The 19,459-nt window shown below is 49.4% G+C and overlaps 1 protein-coding gene and 1 long non-coding RNA gene across 2 annotated transcripts; one reads left to right on the top strand and one right to left on the bottom strand.

The window, feature by feature from the left end:
* The first annotated feature begins 142 nt into the window (after positions 1–142).
* On the top strand, positions 143–5,438 carry HSP90AA1 (heat shock protein 90 alpha family class A member 1). Its single transcript, XM_031679407.2, has 11 exons — positions 143–332; positions 770–931; positions 1,025–1,391; positions 1,648–1,781; positions 2,068–2,388; positions 2,592–2,757; positions 2,893–3,083; positions 3,191–3,338; positions 3,568–3,836; positions 4,191–4,524; positions 4,651–5,438. The coding sequence occupies exons 2-11, from the start codon at positions 770–772 to the stop codon at positions 4,758–4,760; spliced, it is 2,202 nt and encodes a 733-aa protein (XP_031535267.1). The 5' UTR covers positions 143–332; the 3' UTR covers positions 4,761–5,438.
* A 3,278-nt stretch (positions 5,439–8,716) lies between these two features.
* On the bottom strand, positions 8,717–13,316 carry LOC140697207 (uncharacterized). Its single transcript, XR_012074061.1, has 4 exons — positions 12,966–13,316; positions 12,094–12,128; positions 9,939–10,300; positions 8,717–8,888 (listed from the first exon to the last, which is right to left on the bottom strand). It is a non-coding gene; the product is annotated as an uncharacterized lncRNA (long non-coding RNA).
* Between the last annotated feature and the right edge of the window lie 6,143 nt (positions 13,317–19,459).

Here is a 19,459-nt window from a genome sequence, read left to right as displayed (position 1 = left end):
CGAAGGCGCGAGACCTTCCCGAGAATTCCGGGCGGCGCAGGCGCACTGAGGCCGGCGCAGGCGCGCGCGCCGCGGTGCGCGCGGGCGGATCCCCACCGGGGACCCGCGCGCGCCCTGGGGAGGGGCGGGCGGCGACCAGAGCGCAGGCGCAGGCGCGCGGCCGCGGCGGCGGTTAGGGAGGGTTCTTCCGGAAGGTTCGGGAGGCTTCTGGAAAAGGCGCCGCGCGCTGGGCGGACCCGCCTCTATATAAGGGAGGCGCGGGGGCGGCGTGCCAGTTGCTTCTGCGTCCTGGTGCTGCCTTGTTGCGGAGCCTGTGCTGTCCTTCAGCCGAGGTGAGGAGGCCATTGCGGGGGGCTCTGGGCGGGCGGCGCGGGGGTCCGGGCACAGGCGGGCGTTGGGCTCGGCCCCCCGGGAAACTCGGCCGGCGGGCCTGGGGCGGCCATGGCCTCCTGGAGGCCTGGGGCCTGCTGCGGCCTCCCCTCCCCCACAGCGGGAGCGGGCGGGCCGAGGCGCCGGAGGAACAGGGCGGTCGCGGGTGGGGGCACGTGCGGGGTCGGGGGCTCGTTCCCTCCCGGCAGGGGCCCCCGGCCCTTCCCGCCGACCACGGCGGAGGCATCAGGGCCGAGCGGCGCCCGCGTGGGTAGGAGCCGCGCTCACCGGGCCGCACTGGCTCCCGGCTTGGCCCGGAATGAGGTCATCCCTTTGTCCCCGCGGCCTCTCGGCTCCCGAGCGCGGCCAGCGGCGCTTGAGCGGCTCCGTGTCCTTCTAGATGCCCGAGGAGACCCAGACCCAAGACCAGCCGATGGAGGAGGAGGAGGTGGAGACGTTCGCCTTCCAGGCGGAGATTGCCCAGTTGATGTCCCTGATCATCAACACTTTCTACTCGAATAAGGAGATCTTCCTGAGGGAGCTGATTTCGAATTCGTCTGATGTAAGTCTCAGTGGAGAGCGGAATTTTGGTTTCGGTTGCAGGTTCACTGCTCAGGGGCTTTGAGCTTAATCAGTCGTTCGTGTTTTTCGGTAGGCTCTGGACAAGATCAGGTACGAGAGCTTGACGGATCCCAGTAAACTAGACTCTGGGAAAGAGCTGCACATTAATCTCATTCCGAACAAGCAGGATCGAACCCTCACCATTGTGGACACCGGAATCGGAATGACCAAGGCCGATTTGATCAATAACCTTGGTACTATCGCCAAGTCGGGTACCAAGGCGTTCATGGAGGCCTTGCAGGCTGGTGCAGACATCTCTATGATTGGCCAGTTCGGTGTCGGGTTTTACTCCGCCTATCTGGTTGCTGAGAAAGTGACCGTTATCACCAAACACAACGACGACGAGCAGTATGCCTGGGAGTCTTCTGCAGGAGGGTCCTTCACAGTGAGGACTGACACAGGTGGGCGTCTGAGGCTTTGTCGCGGAGGGCGCGGTTCTTAAAATTCAAGGCAGCTTTCTGTTTGACTGGAGTGTAATAGCGTGACCTTCTGGTGGTTTATCTCGGGCAAGGCAGTTAACTCTGGGACTGCACTCCTTTGTAGTGTAAGTAAACCTGTACTTCGTAGTGTTCAGTGATTGTTAGGTGTGGCCCTGGGAGTTTGATTTTCTTCAACGTTAAGCCGTTGAGATTGAAATTGACCTTGCTCTTGTTTCAGGAGAACCTATGGGTCGTGGAACAAAGGTTATCTTGCATCTAAAAGAAGACCAAACCGAGTACTTGGAGGAAAGAAGGATAAAGGAGATTGTGAAGAAACACTCACAGTTTATTGGCTATCCGATTACTCTTTTTGTGAGTTTTTTTATGTATTTTGTATGTAGCTAGTTGAAGCTATTGAAAGTGAACTCTTCAGTCTCTTGATCTCTTCATAAGGAAGAGATAGATCCACACTTGTATTTACTGGGCCTGTGAAGGTACCCAGGGTTATTTACATACATCAAATACTGATGGGAAGCTTCCTGGCTGCTTAATGTTTGCCAGTTGGCTGAGTAGGCTGTGGTGTAAGTGCAGCTTCTCCGTTTAGCTTCTTTTTTTTAGTTCTGGGATGGAGAGGTGATGTGATGTCTTGTCTTTGAAGGTGGAGAAGGAACGTGATAAGGAAGTCAGTGATGATGAGGCGGAGGAAAAGGAAGACAAAGAGGAGGAAAAGGAAAAAGAAGAAAAGGAGTCCGATGACAAACCTGAAATAGAAGATGTCGGTTCCGATGAAGAGGAAGAGGAAAAGAAGGATGGTGACAAGAAGAAGAAGAAGAAGATTAAGGAGAAATACATCGATCAGGAGGAGCTGAACAAAACGAAGCCCATTTGGACCAGGAATCCTGACGACATTACTAATGAAGAATATGGAGAATTCTATAAGAGCTTGACCAACGACTGGGAAGATCACTTGGCAGTGAAGGTGAGTGTTGAATACTTCAGAGACAGCATGTCTCTGCAGGTTGTCTTCCTCCAACGGTTAAATTGGAGCATTGATGCTGGCAGCTCCCCCCAAAGTGCTTTAAGTTTTGTAACTGCAAAGTGTTTAGCTGTCAGGTTGATAGAGGTACATGTCAGTGGAAACTGCAGTTTGTGTTGATCATGACTTCGTGTGTTTGGTTACAGCATTTTTCAGTTGAAGGACAGTTGGAATTCAGAGCCCTCCTTTTTGTCCCAAGACGTGCTCCGTTTGACTTATTCGAAAACAGAAAGAAAAAGAACAACATTAAGCTGTATGTTCGCAGAGTTTTCATCATGGACAACTGTGAGGAGCTGATCCCAGAATATCTGAGTAAGTGTAGTCAAGTATATACGGTCGTCACTAGTCCAAGAAACTAATCGTGGTGTTGGTTTGGGGTTATTGGGGTTTATGTATTTGTCTGTTTTGGTCTTTGGAGTGACTTTGAGTGTGTCTTGGTTTTTCCAGATTTCATTAGAGGCGTGGTGGACTCTGAAGACCTCCCTCTAAATATTTCCCGAGAGATGTTGCAACAAAGCAAAATTTTGAAAGTTATCAGGAAGAACTTGGTCAAAAAATGTTTAGAACTCTTCACTGAACTGGCAGAAGATAAAGAGAACTACAAGAAATTTTATGAGCAGTTCTCTAAAAATATTAAGGTTGGTTATAAATACGGTTGATCATGAGCAGGAGTAATAAACTGGTTTCTCATTTTAAGTGATCCTAATGCGGAGAAAGCCTTCCTAAAGCTGACGTTATCTTTCAGCTTGGAATACATGAAGATTCTCAAAATCGGAAGAAGTTGTCGGAGCTGTTGAGGTACTACACGTCTGCTTCTGGTGATGAGATGGTTTCCCTCAAGGACTACTGCACAAGAATGAAGGAAAACCAGAAACACATCTATTATATCACAGGTACTGGGCGGTAAATGTTAGTCATGCTTTTGTTCTTGCAGTCCCACAGAGCAGGTGGGTGTGTTCTACCTACACGATGCTACTGGTAAATTTATAGGTGTTCATATACGCAAGACGGTTAACATGAGTTAGCCCAAATCTGTGGTTAGCTCTGCCTCCGTGGTGGTAGTAGAAAAAGACGAAAAGAAACCACTTCCTGCTAAAAGTCTGAAACTTCCTAATACCTCAGGTGAGACCAAGGACCAGGTAGCGAACTCTGCCTTCGTGGAGCGTCTTCGGAAGCACGGCCTGGAAGTGATCTACATGATCGAGCCTATTGATGAGTACTGTGTCCAGCAGCTGAAGGAATTTGAGGGAAAGACCTTAGTGTCAGTCACCAAAGAGGGCCTAGAGCTTCCAGAAGATGAAGAAGAGAAAAAGAAACAGGAAGAAAAAAAGACAAAGTTTGAAAACCTCTGCAAAATCATGAAGGACATCTTGGAGAAGAAAGTTGAGAAGGTATGTAAATGCAGCCTTCCCACCTGCGCATTTTTAATAATGACAGTTCTTAGGAGTGTTACGTGTTTTTCAGAGAAGTCATACGTGGTCCCTCAATTTCTCTCTGTTTAGGAAAGTTTAGAAAACTTCAGCCTGACCATTTAGTGATGGGTATAGACCTAAAGATTCTTAAAAGACCTAAAAAGAGAAAGGGAATGAAAGTACAGGAAGGAAATTTTGGGTATCTAAATTTGCAGGTAGTATTTCCAAGTCATCAATATCTGAGTCCCTTAAGTACTCCGAACAAAACTGATAGAGCGTGGAGAAAGTTCAGTCTTTGTAAGGCACAGACATCACTGGATGCCTTGATTGCAGGTAGTCGTGTCAAACCGACTGGTGACGTCCCCATGCTGCATTGTCACCAGCACGTATGGCTGGACAGCGAACATGGAAAGGATCATGAAGGCTCAGGCCCTGAGAGACAACTCCACCATGGGTTACATGGCAGCAAAGAAGCACCTGGAGATCAACCCGGACCATTCCATCATCGAAACCTTACGGCAGAAGGCAGAGGCCGACAAGAACGACAAGTCCGTGAAGGATCTGGTCATCCTGCTCTACGAAACTGCCCTCCTGTCCTCCGGCTTCAGTCTGGAAGACCCCCAGACACATGCCAACAGGATCTATAGGATGATCAAACTCGGTCTTGGTAAGTCTTGTGCAGGTATCACGTGAAATACTGTCAGGAAAAAAGTTAAAACACTTGTAGCACAAGAGACTGGTGGAAACGGTGAATTCCAGCAGTTTTTCTAACAGTGTGCCTTTTATCTAAAAGGTATTGATGAGGATGACCCGACTGCTGATGACAGCAGTGCGGCGGTGACGGAGGAGATGCCGCCCCTGGAAGGGGACGACGACACGTCGCGCATGGAGGAAGTGGACTAGGCGTCCGCGGCCAGCTCCTGTACCCCTGCTCAGTCCTCTAGCTCCATTCCCTCCCATAATCTATTTTCAAGTATTTCTTTCTTTATTTTTGTTAACGTTTAAAATATCCGTATGGCATGACAATAACTACGTAAGGGGGAGATAAGATTTCTTTCTAAGTGTGATACTGTGATACTTTAGGCCCTAAAGCAGAGCTAGTTTTTCCTCCTAGTTTCACGTTGGCTTATTTTAACAGGTCGAGGTAGCGTTTGTTGAAAGTTGTATGTAACTTAACGTTAACTTTGTGTTCTGGAGTATGTAGCTATCAAGCGAATTCTTTAGTAGACCAAATCTTTCGTTGTTGAAGTGCTCTGAACTACATACCTTGATGTTTAAAGCAACTGTCATCTTCTGGGATCTACTTTTTAAACTTTCCATCCCCTGTAGTTACCGACTGCATGAACCAGGCCTCTAGGAGATAGTATGTTAAACCGAACCAACTCGTTGGGAATAACTGTCCGTCCATAGGGCTTGTTTTCCAAAGAAAAGTATTTAGAGTAGCAAAACTATAAGCCAACCTAAGGCATGTTGTAAAGCTGTGTGAAAAGTAACTCCGCAAGTTTTGTGAGTGGAAATGTAGTGTGTAAGTCACATTTTGCTTTAAAAAGTTGTAACAAATACAAATGAATTAAAAAATTGTGTGAAAGTGTCTTAATTGGGGAGGATGCAGGGTGGTTAGAGGTGACGGGATGGTGGTCCCAGCACGTGGAACACGAGGTGTGCACCCCTTACCTGGTAGAGGGGAGGCAAGGAAGGAGATGCCTTCAATGGTAAGATTTCTGTGGGTGGCAGGTGTGGGTGGGGAGCGTGTGTCGAAGGCCTGGGAGGGTGGGGCAGGCTGCCCCACCCCGTGTCCCTGTGTTGTGTTCTTCAGGCGTGTCCTCCCTTGGGACTGCTGCTCTTTAATAGTGTTGGTAAAACGTTCCTGTAAGCACAGCCCCATAATACCTTGGCTTCACGAGTGCCTCATGGTTCATTAGCCGTCCCACCTGAAATCCTTCGATTCTTGGAGTCTCAGAGCCTCGGGCAGGTGGGCAGGCTGCGGGTGGAGGAGGAGGCTGCAGCTGGGAGTAGAGGGCGGCGGTGGGGCAGACGGGTCAGGAAGGTCTATGGGTTTGGGTTCCCGAGAGTAAGGCCCTGTATAAAAAGTGACAATGACCAATGGCAGGGGAGCAGGAAGGCTGGAAGGCCTGTCACCCAGTGCCCAGCAGGCACTCAGCTGTTTAATCTTGATAATCCTCTGAGGCAGAAGTTCTTACCCTCTTTAGACAAATGGGAGGTATTAAGTGGAGTCAGCCCTTCCCCCTTCACTGGCAGATGTTACCAGCTGGGAGGGAGTGTGAGGTTTAGTGGGGGAGCTGGGAACTGTAGGGCAAAAGGTAAAGTTTCTTCCACGATCCTTGTGTTCAGTAGCAAGACAGGTCTCAAACCAGGAGGAGGAGCTTAGGCTCGTGGGGCCGGTCCTGGGAACCGCACCCTCTAAACAGCTTTGCAGCTTCAACCAGAGGGTATTTTGTAAGGGGTTGTATCTTGTTAAGAGTTTCGACAAGACAAAGGACCATTTCCTCCAAATGTATTGGGAGTGGTTGCAGAAAGGGGGCAGGTACCTCCAGGAGTGAAACCGAGGAGGACGGGAAGAGGGATTAGATACAGCGAAGAGCTGGGGGACACTGTTCCTTTCCCCTTGGTCTGTCCCCGGTGCCCTGCGTTCCCCGGGGGAGGCGGCGCTGTCCTGCTGCAGGGATGCCGCCGCCGCGGCTGGAACCCCGCTCTCAGCCCGGCACACGCGGTGCCCAGGACACGTGGCGTTTGTCCAAACTGCTACTTAAAACTGTCAAGGCCCCAAGAAAAACAGGCATTTGAGGGAAATGAACTGAGAGCTTCTGTATAAACGATCTCCCACCTGAGCACATCCTCCCCGAGTTCCTGGAAAGGCATTTATGGCAAATACATGCACTTAACTATGGATCTGGAACTGTCCCTGGTAACTGCTGCCCGGGACTGGCCCACAAAGACCCCCAGCCCCATGGGGGGGAAGTCGGGCTAGAGGTCACACGAGCACGCGGGCAATGACATTCCGCCCGAGTCCCGCAGTCAGTCCCCTCCTGCCCAGATGTGGCAGTGAGTGTTGAGCAGCATAGATGGGTGCGGTGCAGGCGGGAAAGCCATTATTCACAGATGACATGGTTGTGAGGACAACCAGAAAGGAGTCTGCAGAACCAGTCCAAGAATACATCAGTTTAGCAAGGTCCTAGGTTAGGAGATCAAAACATGAAATCCAGTCGAAAAGTTTGCAATTTCAACAGACAATACTCATTCATCTTCAAAAGTTAATTCATAGTAGCACACTACATAGAAATTTTACAAGAGGTTTTGCAAGACCTGCATGCTGTGAACTAAACGTTGCTGAGAGAAATCACACCTGGGGAAAGGGGGAGAGGGTGGAAGAATCCAGACAGAAAAAGCTACTTCTACACGATTTCATTTTCATAAAATTCTAGAAAAGGTACAGCTATGACAATGGAAAGCAGGTCAGCGGGTTGCCTGGGGCCAGGAGTCCTAGTGGGGAGGACTCACTGCAGAGGGGCAGGAGGGAACTTCTGGGGCCCATGGAGGAGCCCCGAAACTTGGGGTGATGGCAGCACCGCTGTATCTCCGTATTAAAAGTCATCAAGCTTAGAATACACAAGACGAGTGACTTTCCACGGTGTACTGTGCATGAACAGCAAATGAAGAAACAAAAGCAGGAATCTAGAAGGCAGTCTGCTGGCATTCAAAAGTGACCTTGAGGAAGGTGCTGTGCATCTGGTAAATCAGAGCTAATGATAGCTTACAAGCTTGTTCTGGCGTTTTCAAGATGGTGGGCCTAGCAGGTGCCTGGCATTTAATGGGTGCTCGTAACTGAGATCGTACTTCCAAGGATTCACTTCTCAGGGTGCCTTGCCTCCTATCCTGTGAGGTTGCCTTACTCTGGCTCACGCCCACCAAGTAATCTCCCGCAAGCCCCAGCCTAGGCCTCGCTCCCTCTGGAAGTTTTTCTAGATCGCTTCTGCCCTCACTGTCTCTCGGTCCTCAAACTTTCAGTAATTCCTACCAAGCACATATCCGTCAAGTTTTTATTGAACGCTAATGAAGAACCAGCCCGGTACTGTTCCATGGGCTGCACAGATGAAGTGCATCACTGGGGAAGCCAAACCAGCTCTGGCCCTGAGAGGGAAGGCCAGGAAGGCCCCACCTGAGGCATAAGCACAGAGCGGGGAGGGGGCTCACCCGGCCGGGCAGGCTGGGGACACTCCAGAGAGGAGGTGACTGCTGATACAAAGGTGAACTGATTTCAGCCAAGAAGTGGGGAGGCTTCCCAGGGTAGGGTGGGCTTGCGATCCTCGATGCACGTGGCCTGGGGAGGGTGGGGGCGTCTGAGTGAGGAGGGAAAGCCAGAGGGCGAAACTTGCTAGTTGTGTGTGCCCTGGACATTAGCCGTTAGCCTCAGGCCTGGAGTGGGTCTGTTCAGCAACTCAGCTGTCGGGGGGCAGGGAGGAGCCGTGGTCTGCCACGGGGCTGCTTTTCGAGAATGGGGGGTCCATGCCCACCCCTTGAGAAATGTCCTTGGGGTTCAGCATCACCATCTCTCACCTTCACACCAGGAGGCTCCTTGTTCCAGCTCACCCGACAGACAGGACAGCAGGAGGGAGCAAGCACACCGGCTCCCACTGGCTCCTCGCTCCTGCACCCCGACCCCCACCTCCAAAGATGGGTCTTAGGAAGAGCCCACAGGACCAGTCCTGAGTTTCAAGAACAGAGATGTTTGTTTTGTTCACTCATGTATCCCAAATAGCACAGTGTTTGGCACGTGGCAGGCACTCAAATATTTGTTAACAAGTAAGTCTAAGCACTTCCCAGTTTACAAACACGTTAACTTATGGTTTCTAATTTTCTTCTTTTATTTTGGAGATTTCCCAAATGCATGCAACGTAGAGGGAAACAAACAACATCAAGAGTTGACGAAGACGTGGAGAAACGGGAACCCTCATACACTGCTGATGGGAAGGTCTTAAAACGGTGCCATTTTGGAGAACAGTCTGGCAGCTCCTGGAAAAGGTAAACTGTGGAATTACCATATGATCTAGCCATGCTGCTCTTCAGTATCTGCCAAGGAGAAATGAAAACACGTGTCCAAAAAAAACATATACAGTCAGTCGTCCCTTGGTATCCGTCCCTTGGGGGACTGGTTCCAGGATCCCTGGGGTTACTGACGTCTGAGGATGCTCCAGTCCCTAATGTAGCGCCGAGCACAAGTGAGCCCTCTGTATCCTCAGGGCTGACTGTGCACACGTGTTCACAGCAGCGTCATTCATAAAAGCCAGAAGGTGGAAACAAACCAAATGTCCATCAACAGGGGAATGGCTATGTAAAATGTGGTATAACTGTACAGTGGCATGCTATTTGGAATATCGGATTATTGCCTTAGAAAGGAATGAGACGCTGATTTATCTACCACAGTATGAATGAACCTGGAAAACTATGTCAAGTCAAAGAAATCCCTCACAGAAGGCCACGTGTTTACTGTGTGACCCCATTTATATGAAACGTCCTGAACATGGATGTGTGGTTGGCCAGGGATCTGGGGAAGAGCCACGGAGAGTGACTGCTTAATGAGTATAGAGTTTCTTTTTTGGGGTGATGTAAGCATTGAAAAAAATTGATTGTGATGGTTGCATAATACTGTGAATATCGTAAAAAAATCACTGAGCTGCACACTTTCCATGAGTGAGTTGTATAATAGATGAATCATATCTCAAACTGTTATTGGAAAAACCTAGAGGGACTCTGTAGACCCTCCAAAAATTAAACAGTGACCGTATGAGCCAGCAGTTCCGCCCGTGGGTATGTGCTCAGAAGGGAAATCAGTGACTCAACGCATGTTTGTTCACGGCAGCGTCATTCATGTTAACCAAAAGGTAGAAACAACCCAGACTCATCAGTGAATTAATGGATAAACAAACAGAGCCTTTCATGGGCTGTGTCCCAGATGTCCCCTCTCAGAGTTTCACACACCACACAGCAGCTGCTCCGCCCGGGATGGTAAAATCTGCACAGGGTAGAATTTACCGTTTGAAGTGGGCAGCTCCAGGGCGTTACCTGCATTCAAAGTGTGCAGCCGTCACGCCCCCCACAGAAACTGCACCGTGAAGAAGTCACTCGCAAGGATGGTCGGTGTCCCCCTACACCTGGCTAACTCGCCCCGCTGTCCGCCTCGGTTTACGTGTCGCTTGCTTCAGAAGAGCCCCAGCGGCCTCTCCCGGCGTCTCCTCCCTTTCTTGGTGGCGCTTCTCCTGACTGGCCGGCGATGGTTAGTTTGCGGTCTGTCTCCCTGCCTCTCCGCTGCCTGTCGGCCCCTGAAGGCGGGCAGGTGCCTAGCTCGCTCCGTGCCAGTCCGGTGCGCCGGTGTATTTGCGGAGTGAATGAATCACCGGTACCTACCGCTGACACTCTTCCTCTTCCTGTGGGGATGGCGAGTTGTTCAACAATTCTGTATAATTTAGGAAGATGTTCCCTTTTCTAAGCCTGCAAGATATGCTCAAACCTTTGAAAGTGTGATTACAGATCACTCTTCTATAGGAAGGGACATCACTTCTCCTCCTCCAAGGAACATTCAGTGAGTCATGGGGTATTAATAGCACATCAGAATCTGAACAAAGATTATGACACTGGTGCAGCGCCAGGGAGCTCAGCGTATTATCTGCCAAGTGTATCTGTCTGCGGGGAACATACATCCTCTTCTTATAAAAGTCCTTTAAGGCCTCACTCAACACTTGACCAGTGAAAGTTCTAGAGCTTTGAATGTGGTCCAAAACGCAGTGTGTGTGTGTTTTTAAATACCAAGCTAAAAAATAACTAACAAATCAGAGTAAAAAAAAATGTGATAAATGAGCCACCCATGTTATTTATTTTAAGGTGGGAAGGTAGGTTTATTTATTATTATTTTTATTTAATGGAGCTGCTGGGGATTGAACCCAGGACCTCGTGCATGCTCAGCACGTGCTCTACCGCTGAGCTGTACCCTCCCCGTCCTCCAGTTCCTCAGTGGAGGGTTTGTGTCCTACTCCTTATTTTTCTGTTCTTTCTTTTTGGCTCTACATATGCCTTATTTCCCGCTCTCCGTTTTCCATTTTAAAGGTGTACACTCACAGACGGAAGCACGTGGAACCCCATGTGACCACCGTGGTGCCCAGACAGCCAACTTCACTGGCTAGTCAGACCCGCCCACGCCCCATGCAACCTCCCTCCGTCCCCCAGCCTTCCTGAAGCACTTTCTGAATTTCATCATAGCATTTCATCTGCAAGCATTTCATCTTTTCCTTAACATATCTTTGTAACTCAAACTCAAGGTACTTGGTACTACAACTAAATGCACAACTTAAAACAAAACAGGATGTTCATTCTCACCACTTGTACTCAACACTGTACTGGAGGTTCCAGCCAGGGCAGCTGGTCAGGATAAGAAAATAAATGGCATCCTGATTGGACAGGAAGGAGGAAAAATCACCTCTATTTGTAGATGACATGATCTTGTATATAGAAAACTGTAAGGAACACACACGCGCGCACACACACACACACACACCCCTTGTTAGAACAACAGGTTCGTCAAAGTTTCAGGATCCAAGAACAATAAACAAAAATCAACTGTATTTCTATATACTAACAATGAACAATCTAAAAATAAAATAACAATTCTATTTACAATAGCATCAAAAATAATAAAATACTTAGAAATTTTCACAAAAACAAATACAAGATTTGCATACTGAAAAAAAACTACAAAACATTTTTGAAAGAAATTAAAGAAGACCTAATAAAGACATACCATGCTTAGACTGGAAGATGTAATACTGTTAAGACGGCAGCATTACCCAAATGGACCTACAGATTCAACACCATCCCGCCAAAATACCAGCTGGCTTTTGTACAGAAATTGATAAGCTTGTCCTAAAATTCACCTGAAAATGCAAGGGACCCAGAAAAGCCAAATGATCTTGAAAAAGAAGGACAAAGTGGGAGAGTCCTCATTTCCTGACTTCAAAAATTACAAAAAAAAATTAGTGCTAATCAAAACCACAATGAAGTATCACCTCACACCTGTTAGAATGTCCATCATGTAAAAGTCTATAAATAACAGATGTTGGGGAGGATTTGGAGAAAACCCTCCTACACTGTTGGTGGGAATGTAGTTTGGCGCAGCCACTATGGAAAACAGCATGGAGGTTCCTTAGAAAACTAAAAATAGACTTACCATATGATCTAGCAATCCCACTCCTGGGTATACATCTGGAATAAATGAAAAAACTAATTTGAAAAGATACATGCACCCCAATGTTCATAGCAGCACTATTTACAATAGCTAAGACATGGAAGCAACCCAAGAGCCCATCAACAGATAATTAAGATGTGGTATATATGCAATATATGCGTGTGTGTATACACACACACACACACACACATATAATATATATAATGGTATACTACTCAGCCATAAAAATGTGGAATCCTGCCATTTGCAGCAATGTGGATGGACCTAGAGATTTTATGCTTAGGGAAATAAGTCAAATATTATATGGTATCACTTATATGTGGAATCTAAAAAATACAAGTGAATGTATTTACAAAACAGAAACAGACTCACAGGCATGGAAAACAAACTAGTGGCTACCAAAGGGGAGAGAGAAGGGGGAAGGACAAGTTGAGGGTGTGGGATTAACAGATACAAACTACTATTGTAAAAATAGATAAGCAACAAGGATTTATTGCAGAGCACAAGGAATTATACCCATTATCTTGTAATAGTCTGTAATGAAATATAATCTGCAAAAATACTGAATCACCATGCTGTACACCTGAAACTAACACAGTATTATAAATCAACTGTACTTCCATTAAAAATATCAGTGACTGAGAGGCTAATGTGACTTGTGACATATTCATTTGGTAATTCCTTTCATCATTCATTGAAAAAGATATTTTTGAGCAGTTACTGTGCTGTGCACGTAGATTAAAAGTCCCTTGGTTCAAAGTGTGACTGTCTAGTGAGCCACGTAGCAATCAGTAGGCAGCTTTGACCCACGCTGGTCTGGCCTGCTGTGGGAGCCCAGAGGAGCAGCTCCTAACCGAGACTTGGAGGTCAAGGAAGGCTTCCAGGAGGTGGTGTCAAACTAAGACGCACAAATTAAGAAAGCCACTGTGAGTGGTTGGGAAGGAGGGGATTTGTTATCTTCCTGAATCAGGAAGCGATGGGAGCGGCTGCAGCCGTGGGGCAGGGGCAGTTCTCAGGTAAGGACGCTGCTGGCGATGAGCACAGGGCTAAAGGGTTTGACGGTCATCCCAGGGCACAGGGGAGTCACTCAAGGTTTTGTGGCAAACCCATGTCCTTAATAAGGCCTCTTTGCCCGCGAGTGGGGCACGGACGGGGCGTCTAGCGCGGCAGGATCATTGGAGCTTCGTGCAGAGGCCGCAGATGTCGACGGCCTGGGCGTTGGGGCGGGGCGAGCCGCACGCCTGTTGCCATGGAGATGCCTGTGCCGTCACACAGGTCTGCCCGTCCCCCTCCACTCAGTGGTGATCCCTCTGGGAGCAAAGTGGACGTACCGTTCAGAAGGTGAGTCTGCAGCGCCGGTCCTGTGCCCTGCGCAGCCGACGCTCGCATGCCGACCCCAGCTGCTCCGGATGAGCCTCGCCGCCGCGCCAGCTTCCCCTGCGCAGGAGTCCCGCGGGCCCCAGCTTGAGTAACAAGACCTCAGGCTCAGGAGCCGGTTCCTCGCTACGCCCAGAGGCTGACTGCGGCGCTGCTCTCCTGGGAGCAGGGGGAGCTGCGGCCCAGCCCCTCCGTCTCGGGCCGGTGGGCGCAGGTGCCCCTCCAGGTGCGCGCGCCCCGCACGAGGTGCTGCCGCCTGCTCCCCCCCTACCCCGCTCCTGTCCAGTGTAAAGCCGCGCGGGCCGGATTCGGACGCGGTGGGCCTCCTCCAGGGAGAAGAGACCCCAGCGGCCAGGAGGGGCGGAGGCAGCCAAGCCCAGACGCCGCGTGGGGTCCCTGCCCTGTGGCAGGAGGACCATGGCCGTCTGGTGGGGGTGGGGGGGTGGGCTGTGCCCTGAGGGAGTGAAGAGCCCCCACCGTGAGGATGGGCGTGTCGTTGCTTTGCCGTAGGGGGCACCTTGGGTGCCCTGAGGTGTGAGGATGGTGCCCTACTCCCTCGGGCTGGGATCCCTGCCTCACAGAGTCCCCTTTTCTTTCCCCCTTAATGGGGAAACATCTGTTGTCCCTCTCCTGGCTCCACGAGCCAGGCCTGCGGGGTGGAGAGATCCTGGCGTGAGGTGGGGGCCCATGGGGGAGGTCCCTCCAGTGCCCCCGGCATGAGCGGGTATTGAGAAGGGGCACCCCCGGCCCGTGTCCGAGACAGAGTGGCCTGGGCCAGCTCTGACCACGGTAAGGGCCACCCTCCTTGTCCCTGGGACCGCAAGCAGCCTGTACTTGGGAAGTCTGGACAACGACCCCCACTGCCCCAAACCCACAGGAGAATTCCAGGACACCTGGGAATTAACCTGGCGTTAATTAACGCCTGCATGCAAAGCTACATAGTGTATTTCCAAAATAAAATATTCTAAACTGTAGTTTCCTCCAGACAAACTGATTTAAAATAAGAAAATTCGGATGGCCCTGTGCTTTTCTGTGAGTCCCTTCAGGCTGCACAGGAACTCTTCTGTGTTGGTTGTAGAACTTCGTGATCTGATGGATTCTGAGGCAAGCCCTGGAGCTTTGGAGAGGCTGACCTGCACGTACAAGGTAAAGTGAGACATGGCCACACCTCAAACAGTGTTTTCCTTTACAGCTTGGTCAACATTGTCTTGACCTGGAGCTGTAAGTTTTGACCTGTTTTTCAGATGGCATTAAAGGACAGGGGATTGAAAAATGGAACGATATATCCACTGTGATTCCTTTTACCTTTATATCTCAGAAGAATTGTACCAAAAAGTGTCTGGTCAAAATAACACCAAGTCTGGTATGAAGGTGTCAGTCTTAAAAGTTAATCCTGGAGAAAAAAAAAAGAAGAAAGACCCACTCCTCCCACACCTGGTGATTTGTGCATGAAAATGCAGGCCTTAATGTCCCCCCGAAGGGCCTGACCATACACGGGGCAGGACGCACTTCTCTGGAGCCTCCGCCGTTGTCCCGTGTGCAGTTAGGCACGGGGGATAACAGTCTCCTGACTTCCCTTGAATCATATTTCCTGGGCACCTACCCGGGCCCGGGGACGGGAGTGGAAATGGTGAAGGCAGCCTTGGAAGGTGTCCATCCAGGACTGTTCCTTGTCAGAGAGAGAGTGTGTGTGCACCGCTCAGGGGGTTATCTTTAGAAATTCGGCTGTCAAAGACTCCCTGCTCTCCCGGGTTCCTGGTCCAGGAAACGTGCTCAGATATTTGAAGCTTCAACCAGATCTTTATTTCAAGTGCATAGAAAACGACTTTGCCTCCTGGGAAAGCGCAGGCCATTTCCACGACTGCCGACTGGCACCTGAATTAAGGGAGTTGTCCTAGCACTTCTGGAGAAAGAGGAGTTTGAGGCCTCCTTCAGGACAGATTTTATTGTAAGGAAAGGATGCCTGTTCTTGAACTAGAATTGTTGGTTAATTGTTGAATATTGTAAAGTGAGAACTTTTTGAATGCGCTTTTCCTTTCAAGTGGGAAGTGCAAAATTGAGTTAAGCACTGACCGAGGCCAGCTTAGAGGTCCCGAGCTCTGAATCCTGAATCCCAGCGTCCCCTGCGCCTAGGTTTGCGAAGCTCCTCTTCTAAAGACCATGTTGCACCTGCTTTGTTCTTTTCTCCAGACCAATGTCCCTCTCTCCCAGCTCCTCTTCTCTCAGAAGCTGGCTCTCTGGACTTCGCCTCCACCTTCTGTCTGCGGTGCCTGCTCCTGGATGCTCCTGGACTCCAGGTAGGAACCCTCAGAGGTGGTTCAGTTGGGGACCTGGCTTGTCCCCCCAGGGCCACTTCCCCTGGGGGTGGCATCAGGGGTGGAGTGACCAGGGGCTGGAGCAGGTGCAGAGATGGGGAGGAAGCCACCCCAGTCTCTGGGGCTCTGGACTGTTTCCAGAAGGTCCTGGCCCAGTGTCTTTCCTCTTCCTGCCTTGTTGGCAGGCATTTAATTTTTATTATTATAAATTTTTTTTGCTATGATCCAGTGTTTCACTGATGCATTAAAGCACTCTATTGACAAAGTGAATTTTTTAAATCTTCATTATGAAAATTTGCCCAGTGTTCAACTGGTAACAGATGTCAAATTACCACGTTGACCCTTTGCCATCTGGCATTTAGTACATTAACCAGCAAACGCAGAGGGGAGGGTATAGCTCAGCGGTAGTGTGCGTGCTTAGCATGCATGAGGTCCTGGGTTCAATCCTCTGTATGTACATACATTCATACATGCGTACACAAACAAATAAAAATTATATCCCCCACGATCCCCCACAAAACAAAGCAAAAAACCCTCCCAGCAAATGATGCCAGAAGAGGCTAGTGACAGAAACAGCCTCTCACCTTCCATTTGGGCTTTTCCATCCTCTCCGGAGTGACCACAGCTGTGCGAAGCTGCGGGCCTGGTGGGCAGGAGGGAGGGGCTGGGACAGGTCGGAGGGCAGAACCAAGGACGGGCCAGAAGTCGGTTTGCTTCTCCCTCACTTTTCCACTTTAAAACCCCAGGTTACCAGGCTGTGACTTCTTGACAGCTGTGGGGTCATTCTGTGAAAATGACCTTTTCCCAGGTGGGCCCTGGAATTGTTTCTTTCTTTTTTTTTTATTCTGACAATATACTCAATATATTTCCCTTTATATTTTTGAAGGATACATTCTAAAACTCAGATACCGCATTGGAGAGTGATGCCTTTAAAACGTGGACCCACTCGTCCACCCAAACTGTCCTCTTCCTTTACTCTCTGTTTCTTACCAGTCAGGGTAGTTCCCGCCACGTCTCGGGAATACTGCCACTTTAAATGATTGAAATTCATGTAGCCAAAGCTGAACTCAGGATAACTTCACGCCTAACCGAGTCTTTTGCCATCCTCCGTGCTTTAGTGTTTGACCATAGCTTCCCCTGGCCAGGAGGGGTCTCTCCCCTCCCTCAAAGAGTTGACAGCGCTGTGATCTGCTCTTGCTCTTTTGAAGTGCAGGAGAAAAGAACAGAATTCTTTAGGATCACTTTTCTCCGAGTACCAACCCTTGTACTTAATAGGGTTCCTGCATTTCCTACGGCTGCGGTGACAAACCACCAGCCTGGGTGGCTTCACACAACAGATTTATCCTCTGGAAGTTTTTAGAGGCCAGAAGTCCGAAATCCAGGTGTTGGTTAGATGTTGCCTCTGGACTCTGTTCCAGGCCTCTCTCCAGCTTCTGGTGGCCGCTGGACACCTTGGGCTTGTGGTCTCATCCCTCCAATCTCTGCTTTCTTTTCACACCACCTCTGTGTGTGTGTGTGTGTGTGTGTGTGCGCGCGCACGCAAGCATGTGTGTGTGCGTGCATGCGCATGTGTGTGTGAAAGCTCTCCTCTTTTAAATTGAAGTCTAGTTGATTTACAATGTTACATTAGTTTCTGTCATACAGCAAAGTGATTCAGTTATACATATGTATATTCTTTTTCATATTATCTCCCATTATAGTTTATTACAAGAAATTGAATATAGTTCCCTGTGCTCTACAGGAGGTCCTTGTTGTTTATTTTATATATAGTAGTGTGTATCTGTTAGTCCCAAACTCCTAATTTGTCCACCCCTCCACTTCCCCCTCTGGTAACCATACTTTGCTTTCTATGTTTGTGAGTCTATTTCTGGTTTGTAAATAAGTTTATTTATGTCATTTATTTTTTAGATTCCACATGTGATATCATATGATATTTGTCTTTCTGTGGAATCTAAAAAATGCACTTCACTTGGTATGATAATTTCTAGATCCAACCATTTGCTGCAAATGGCATTATTTCATTCATTTTTTATGGCTGAGTAATATTCCATGATATAAATATACCACTTCATTGTTATCCAGTCATCTGTCAGTGGACATTTAGGTTGCTTCCATGCCTTGGCTATTGTAAATAGTGCTGCTATGAACATTGAGGTGCATGTGTCTTTTTGAATTAGAGTTTCTGTCTTTTCTGGATATATGCCCAGGAGTGGGACTGCTGGATCATATGGTAAGTCTATTTTTAGTTTTTAAGGAACCTCCAAACTGTTCTCCATAGTGACTGCACCAAATTACATTCCCAACAGTGTAGGAGGGTTCCCTTTTCTCCACACCCTCTCCAATATTATTATTTGTGGACTTTTTGATGATGGCCATTTTGACTGGTATAAGGTCTCTCTTTATAAAGATACCTGTCACTGGATGGATTTCGGGTCCACCCTAAATCCAGGGTGATCTCATCTTGGGACCCTTAATTATATCTCAAAGACCCTTTTTCTAAATAGGGTCACAGTCAGGTTCTGGGGTTTAGGTGTGGAACTATATTTTTGGGAGGCACCATTCAACCCAGTGCACAGGGCCTCCTGGGAGAATTTTGGACAAGACCACGTGGCATGCAGACTTCCACCCCCGCGTGGATGGGGGACACTCATTTAAAATGTCCTCTCCCAGCGGCTGGGCACTCTGCGGGACGGCTGTTGGGGCTGGTCCTGGAGGGCCTCTGGGTGCAGGGGTGCTTGGGTTTCTCTGAGGGGTATGGCTCGATACCAGCTAAGTGTTCACAGCATTGTTCTTGGGGGAGGACGAGGGAGGGCAGGGCTCAGAGCAGGGAGGCCACTTAGGAGGCAGAGATGAGAAAGGCAGGGCCAGGGGAGTGGGGTACATGAGTTCTGGACTCCCCGGGAAGCAGGGTCCGCATGGCTGGTCACTGGACATGCAGTTTGGAAGAAGGGCAGGGTCAGGTGATGGGAAAGTGTTTTTAGCTTGAGCAATGGGATGCTCAGAGGTGCCCTCCACGGAGCTGGGAGGACCCCCGTGTGGCTAGTTTTGGGAAGATCAGAGGTTTGCTCTTGGACGAGTCAACTTGGAAGAACTCACAGGAGACCCCAGAGGAGGCTGTCGTGGGGGCCTGGAGTGTGGAAACAGGGCCACGGTGGGGAGGTGGAAGCTTGGGGCCAGATGGCACGTGGGTGTGGCTTTATGTGTGTGTGTGTGAACACGGATGTTTTGTGCGTGTGCACCTGCATGGGTGTGTGCGCGTGTTTGCACAAGCACATGTGTGTGCATACACAGGTGTGTGTTCTGGGCAGAGGCTGGGTGGGCAGCCAGCACTCAGGGTTAGAGCTTAATGGACAGGACTTGCAGGCGATTTGGTGGCTCTGGGCAGAGCGGTGACTTCTGGACTCTGCTTTAGGGAATGTTCAGACAAACAACAGAAGAGGATCATAATGTTCTCCCAGCTTCGAGGCAGGAAGGCCTTTGTAGACACAGTGCAGCACCCTCACGGCACCTCCAGTGCCCCCTGGAGTTGTCACCTGGGTTAGACTGTAGAGGGAGGGGGATCGGGGAGGGGGTAGCCGCACAGCCCTGGGGGTAAATGTTACCCAGCTGGTGAGAGAGGGGAGGTGGTTGTAAAGAGGCCAAAAGAGATAAGGTGC

The sequence above is a fragment of the Vicugna pacos genome, chromosome 6 (assembly GCF_048564905.1).
Source record: "Vicugna pacos chromosome 6, VicPac4, whole genome shotgun sequence".
In the NCBI taxonomy this organism is placed as follows: domain Eukaryota; kingdom Metazoa; phylum Chordata; class Mammalia; order Artiodactyla; family Camelidae; genus Vicugna; species Vicugna pacos.
Note: the sequence above shows the minus strand (reverse complement) of the source record. Positions and strands in the feature narration are given on the sequence as shown.